The sequence below is a fragment of the Rhagoletis pomonella genome, unplaced genomic scaffold (assembly GCF_013731165.1).
Source record: "Rhagoletis pomonella isolate Grant_MI unplaced genomic scaffold, Rhpom_1.0 Rhpom_scaffold_00001, whole genome shotgun sequence".
NCBI lineage: Eukaryota > Metazoa > Arthropoda > Insecta > Diptera > Tephritidae > Rhagoletis > Rhagoletis pomonella.
In genome coordinates, this window is record NW_023458555.1 from 13,172,437 (window position 1) to 13,179,515 (window position 7,079).

The following is a 7,079-nucleotide window of genomic DNA, read 5'->3' on the forward strand; positions in this document are numbered from 1 at the left end:
GTAGTAAAATAATTTATAGTTAAATAATGAATTTACATATACAATTTTACTATATAGTTTGATTTATTTATTTAAAAATGCAAATCTATTTTAAAACTCTGGTTTGGAGCTACGGAAATTGACAGAATTGCTTCTTCAAACCCTCAGTACCAAAAAGGTTGACTAACACTATGTTCAGACAATTGGCTAAATTGAGTAATTTATGTTGTTAATTGTGCTAACTATTTTGGACTTTCCGCACAGTCTATATTTAAATTAATTTCTAGCAAATTGAAAGTCGAAAATATTTACTGTTGGAATTTCGAATTTTAACTTTTGTTGTTCACAGTTTGGAATTTGCGTGTTGACTTTTTTAAGTTTTAAGTTTTTGATCTTACATTTTGCTTTCCTCCAACGTAAATTAAACAGATTTAACAGTTTCACGGAGCATCTGACTCAATTTAGAAGCAATTAGACATTAAATTAGTTTTCATTTTAAAAATTGACTTTTTTTTAGGAAATTTACTTCATTTCAGACATACTTTAAATATGTGTATGAATATATTCAATTTTCGTTTAGTTATTTAAAATTATAAAAATATTTAAAAACGATGAACGCAAGAATTGCTTCCTATATTCAGACAACCCGCTAAATTGAGTAAATTTAGTTTTAAATTAAAGAAACGTATTGGTCTTCACACATAGTCCATTTAACTTATTTAATTGGAAATCAAAAGCTGAAAATTTGTTATAATTGTATTTTTAATTGCTCTCTTAATTTTATTTTTAATTGCTCTTTAATTTTGTTCCATTTCTTGCGTTTTTTTTTTTCATTGATGCATATTCGCGGTTGAAGTTTTTTGATTTTTTTTTTTTCAGTTTTACATTTTTGCTAAATTGAGACCAATTAAGTGAAATTAAGTACTAAATAAGTACTCAGTTTATAAATGGAATTTGTTTAGAGTAAATTGTTTTCAAATGTCTAACTTTTGGCTATCTAACCACAGTATAAGCCAAATTAAAAAATTTTTTAAAAAATGCCAAACCAGTATTGAATGGAAATGAAATTTCAAAAAATGATCAAATTACTAGGCGATGAACAAATTTCTCGATTATTTCTTATACATATTTTTTTCTGAAAATATTCTCAAATCGAACACAATTTTCTTGAAATTTATAATTATGTTTTTTTTTTTAGTATGTACATTAATTTTAGAAACCGTAATGGAAAATTTAGCATAATACCATAATTAGAATGCAAAAGAAAGTGTGGGAATAATAAAAAATAAATAAATTCTAATAGGAAAAAAGGAAAAACACAGAACTATATTTTTTTTTTTAACTTCAGCAGATAATCTCTTTTATATTTAAATAAATCTTTTTTGCTTTTGCTGAGAATTTCCCTCTGTTTTAACAATTTCTATATGAATTCATTCTAATTTTTAGGCTGGGGATATGAAAATTAAGTCTCAAATTAAAATTAAACAAGTAAAGTCATAAACTCTATAACAGTGTTATTTATTGTTAAGAGTTTGTTGTAAGTATTAATTTGAAGTAAATTAGTGTCCTCGGTTTTTGAAATATCGGAGTTGTCGTATTTTTTACCGTCTTGAAAAATTTTCAACAAAGTGCTTTTCCGTGCCAAGGTTATAAGGTGCACCAATTTTGGTTGAATTTTATGAATCATTTCCCGAGATAAACATTTGTGGTCATAAGTGGGCGGCGCCACGCCCATTATCAAAAAATTTATAATAATCAAATTTTCTGGTAAGTTATTATTGCAATAATCGATTTTTGGGGAATTAGCTTCAATAATTACCGATTTATCGCAGTTTTCGTGTTTCTGTAAATTACCTATATATGGGAGGTGGGCGTGGTTATAGCTTGATTTCAAAGATTTTCAACAGATCTCTTAGTTGGACCCTAAGCAAGGCTAGGATCGAGTTTGGTAAGGATTATTATTGTTTATCATAATTCTACTTCACATACTAATTTTCAAAAATTTCGTTTGAACATTTACTGGAATATCGTAGTTTTTGCATTTTTCGAAAACACCGCTATATGAGAAGAGGGCGTGGTTACAGTCACCGATTTTCAATACCAATCTACCTTATACCAAATTTCATTTAGATGTCTCAATTTTTGCTCGAGTTGCTTAATCGACTTCTCTTTTCTTTCTGATCATTTATGTATACATTTGTCTATATCTATCTCGATTCGTTTTGACAAACAACCGTTATGTGAACAAAATTATAATACCCTTGTGCAATAGTGCGCTCGGGTATAAAAAGGCACTCAGACAACAACATTACTAACTTCAATTTATGTACATCTGCATATTTACATTTTTTTACCCTTTTAGGACCATAAGCCTATGAGCAGACTACAATTTCATCATACTTTGTCAGTAGAGTAATTTTTCAAACCCCTCCAAAAGAATGCGATTTTAATTTTAAGCAGTTGTCTGTCCGGGAGTGAGTTAAATATTTCAGAATCAAGAAAAAAAGTTTTAATACCAATTTCTTTCACTGAAGCTATTCACTAATTAATGTGGAAAAAGATAATGTAACAAGGTAATTAAAAAATTGTTTTCCGTTTTTGTTTAGTTAGAATTTCCCAATTCGACTGTCCCGAAAACCTGAGTTAAACTACACATAAAAAATTACTATAATTAACTATAGTTACCAAAATAGCTTTAATGCATAAATTTTACTATTTAGAGTTGGTTTGAGAACTTTTAAATTAATTGCCAAACTTATCAACATTTTTTATTTTACAATTTTCGTGGTAAGCAAAAATATTACCCACTTTTAATTCACATTTTTAATTCGAAAGTCAAACCGAAATGTATTATGTATGTATGTATGTACATATGTATGTTCTCAATAGTAGTTATTTATGAATAAACAGATGTAAATTCATTAAAGAATTCCAACTTCCAGCAAAAAACAAAAGAAGACCCGCTTCGCATGGAATTTTGTTTTCGCCGGGCAGCTAGCGCTACAAATGCATACATAGGCGAACACACAATGGAGTGGAATGGATAAGAAACACTAAGCTTCGCTGTTGCTGCTGCTGCTGGCACAGCGAATGTATAAATGTGTACATACAAACAACAAATAAATACATACATATGTTTTTGTTAATTTAGGCAAAGCAAATTGACTTAAGCCACAATAGCGCTTTTTTTTCTTTTATCTCTGTAGTGAATGCGGCGATGTAGGATATCTACCAAGGCGTATTTAACAAGGTGGTGTTGGCCGTATATAAGTAAAAAATTACACTAACAAATTATACGCTGATGTCCATACTGTCATTGGTATGAGTTACAACAAACACATCATTTTGACGTAATGGCCTCCACGGCGAAAAACTCAGCTGTCGCCCCAACACCACCTTGTTTAATACACCTTGATATCTACGTTTTTTTTCAGAAAAATAATAAATCTGTATTTTATGTCATTTCCTTTCATTTCATTTCATTTGATTTAATTTATTTGATTTTTATTGCGCTAGTTGGTTATTATGCGTGATTTTATTGCTTAAAAATTCAATCGAAAGAAGCGCTCGCCCGGACCAGAAATTTAAATATTTGATTTGCTAGACATTTAAAAACAGTTAGTTTTGCATTTTTTATTCATTTCACTCTTCTTCTCGACACGTGTGTTTGTACATCTAGCTGCTAGCGTTTAGATTTTTGCGTTGTACTTTAGACTTTACAACAACAATATGTAATGTTTTAGTTAAGGCATGCGGAGAAGATGGACAGTACCGCAACAAATGGCAAATGCAAAGAAAAGATGATTAAATACAAATATTGGCCAAAATCCAAGCTTATCAACGTTGTGAGGCTGTGTAAGCGCACATACAGTGATGCAAACGCACATGCATACAAGTTTACGTTTGCGAGTAAGTATACAAAGGGTATTCACATACTATACTAAGTAGTTTTACTATTAAAATTTTGCTAGCGAAATTGGAAATGAAAATAATAAGATAAAAATTTAGGCATAATAGCCATTGCAACATTTACACAAATATATTTATATGTACACCCAAGGGCAAAATAATAGAAACAACTTACTTTGAGCTGTTTTGTCTATATTTCTGCTGTTTATTTAAGATTTATTATTTTTGTTTATGAAATTGCAGCTCAATTTCTAACAAAAACCATGTAAGTTAATATGTATTTAAATTTTTGTGAAAATTATAAAAATTCTGCCAGTTGCATCTAAATTTTTAGGTTTTGTGTTTTTTTTATGGAAAGAATTGCGTTATTATTTTGCATTTTATGTATGTAAAAATAAAATAAAATTATCGAAAAGCACAATTACAAATCCGGTTGGGTTTGATATTTTTTGATAAGAATGATAATGCAGGTAAGTGCGGGAAGTAAAGGAAGGAACGAAACAAGAAAAAGTACTAACATACAATTAACATAACCTAAAAAATTAAGTAAATGTCTTGTCTTATTAAGGATTAAAAAATCTGCAGTATGTTTAGTCACTTATGAAACATTTAGAAAAATTATGAGAAGCGAGTTTCCGTTCCATTTTGTTTTTTTTTTATGTTTTGAATTGCGAATAAAATTTTTCAAATAACTCCACAGGTTAAGATGGTGACCAGCTACTACCCTTTTCCATCTGTTTCAGCCCCGTTTTTCAAATGGCTCCACAAATTATAATTGCAATTAATCGGTGAAAAGGCTTTTCATAAAAATCATAAGACTATCATAAAGAAATTTAATACAAATCTCATCAGCAAATGGTACCTACATATTTATATAGGTTTCTTTTAAAAGTAGTATATATCGATGGCTGAGTGGAAGATGGACCTATCTCTGCTAGCCGGTTCGAAAACGCCGTATCTCAGAAAACTTTGAAGAACGCCCTATTTCAGAATTTTATTGAAAAACAACCTATCTCAGAATTTAGTTGAAGAAAATACATTGAAAATGTGCTCAGCCATCGATATACAATCTATGGCTGCATTTCTTTATTCTTTCTGAACGTTTGGAATAAACTTTTTTGTTTACTTATTCTTTAGAACGTTCCTGATGATATGTTAACGTATATTTCAATCGCATTCTGTTTATTCTGGCTGTGAAATGGGATTATCCGGAATGAATAAAGAAACGCAGCCTATATAATGCTTCGCAGGGAAATCTTTTTGGTGCTGACATAGCAGCATACCTTTTAAATAAGCAATTTTAGAGGCTTTCTTACTGGCAACTGCAGTGTAATGAAATACTTGTCCAACATTGGAGTTGCTAACTCTGGCCAGTATATTTAGATTGTGTTACAAAGAATAGGAAACAGCCGAACACATTATATGCCACGGTGAAGCCCTCATTAGGACCCGACTTCGCTTCCTAGCCAAAGGACTTTGCGAGGTTTCTTAGCAATACGTGGACCAAAGAAGACCTGTAGCGAAAAGAGGTTTGTTACAATAGATCGCTCTCGGTCGTGGAAATTAAGTGACCTGTTGCTCCCGCCTCTAAATCAAATCTAATCTAATCAGGCTTCGAGGACCCAACTGTTCAAGTCTGAGTCCGCTGTTGTTGTTGTTGTAGCAGCTAGTCCGTGACAGTCCTTAGTTCAACTTAAACGTTCATCAATATCACAGCACAGGGTGGTGGTCGAAGAAGCAAGGAGCTCATTGTATCGGAATTGCACCATGCACTCTAGAGAGCTTTGAACATATTTGAAAATATATATATACATTTTTTTTTCCAGGAGAATTTGAAAAAACTTGAACAAGTAGTAGTTTTAATGGTTTCTGGCAATTTTGCAGCATTGTTGTTTCGGTCCAATGCTACTAAAGGGGCTGGGACATCCTGGCAGAGCAGATAAAGCTGACTTGATCTGTTTTTTGTTGATTATACTTATTTTCAAATAAATCGCCACCCAATCGCGGGTGCAATAGATTTCTAGTAAATCTTGAAAATGTTAAGAAGCCATATAAGTGAAAAAACAAAATTAGGCAAGTTTACGTGGCTTACTTGGTTACGAAGCATTTGCTCGTTTAGATGAATACTCCAAATATACCTTAATGAAAAAATGCGCTTTCAACTCACCTGCTCTCGACTCTGTAATTCTTCGAAATATGTTATATCTTGCCCGTTAATTGTAATTTTTCCTGTACCAGGCAGCCGTATAGTAACATCGCCACGTGCGGTCTTACGTAAACACTCTATTGGTGAAGGAAAATATTAAAACTAATTACTATTGCAAACTAGCTTTTGCAAGAAAACAAGCAGGCATACCATATGTAGTAACAAATTGACGACCATCTGCATCGAATTGTGGTTTTGGTATTTCCAATTGTTTTGTCTGATCCAGCAACGGTTTGGCGAATTTGTTAATAAAGTCACGACTTTTATATGAAAATGGTAATGACACTAAGCGATCCATGGCATTTGTAAAATTTGTATACTCCAAGTCGTTAATGTGTTCGACCAACTTGGTTTCAAGTTGACTCTTAGGCAACCACTCGAAACCAGTGAAGTCCCTAAAGTGAAATACATTTTGTTAAGATTTTACAAAATCTTGCTAATAAAAAATTAAAACTCACACTTTCTGGTTTGGGTCAGCGCGCGTGCCACGACGCAACATACGTTCCTCCAGTTCATATAATTTATTCATCTCCTCCACAATATCCTAAGGTAATAAAAAAAATAAACTCAATCACTATGCACAATAGTCCACTACTGCCTGACTGTACTCACGAACAACAATTTGAAGAAATTAGGGCTTCCAGTATAGAACATACTGTGGAATGGCCGGCCCGTTTCGTCAAACTCCGCCGCTTTGCGCACTGGAAAGATTTTTTCCGGACTTTTCATTAGCGGTCGTGCACGTTTGTCGAACAAGCCCGAGGGAAATAGATATTCGATTGCATTCTGATGGGAAGAATATTCGTTCAATTGTATAGATGATAAAGGCTTAAATATACACACTATGTGTACTCACATCGATATCCTCTTGCGTAAATGTTTCTGGATCTTCGCCCATCATGTTAGCCAAGTGCCTTTTACCAATTTGATACTCTAGTTTTTGTGTTTTCATGAATTCATCATTTTCTCGCGCACGTTCGAGGTA

At 32.2% G+C, this 7,079-nt stretch overlaps 1 protein-coding gene across 1 annotated transcript in view; it reads right to left on the reverse strand.

The window, feature by feature from the left end:
• The window catches only part of LOC118735931 (28S ribosomal protein S9, mitochondrial-like), a 76,577-nt gene extending 69,504 nt beyond the window's left edge, over positions 1 to 7,073 (reverse strand). The window contains exons 1-5 of the mRNA XM_036466013.1: positions 6,951 to 7,073; positions 6,707 to 6,880; positions 6,553 to 6,638; positions 6,245 to 6,489; positions 6,056 to 6,171 (exon numbers count right to left, since the gene is read on the reverse strand). Coding sequence (XP_036321906.1) covers positions 6,056 to 6,171; positions 6,245 to 6,489; positions 6,553 to 6,638; positions 6,707 to 6,880; positions 6,951 to 7,046 — 717 coding nt within the window. The 5' untranslated portion in view covers positions 7,047 to 7,073. The remainder of the gene's footprint in view (positions 1 to 6,055; positions 6,172 to 6,244; positions 6,490 to 6,552; positions 6,639 to 6,706; positions 6,881 to 6,950) is intronic.
• Between the last annotated feature and the right edge of the window lie 6 nt (positions 7,074 to 7,079).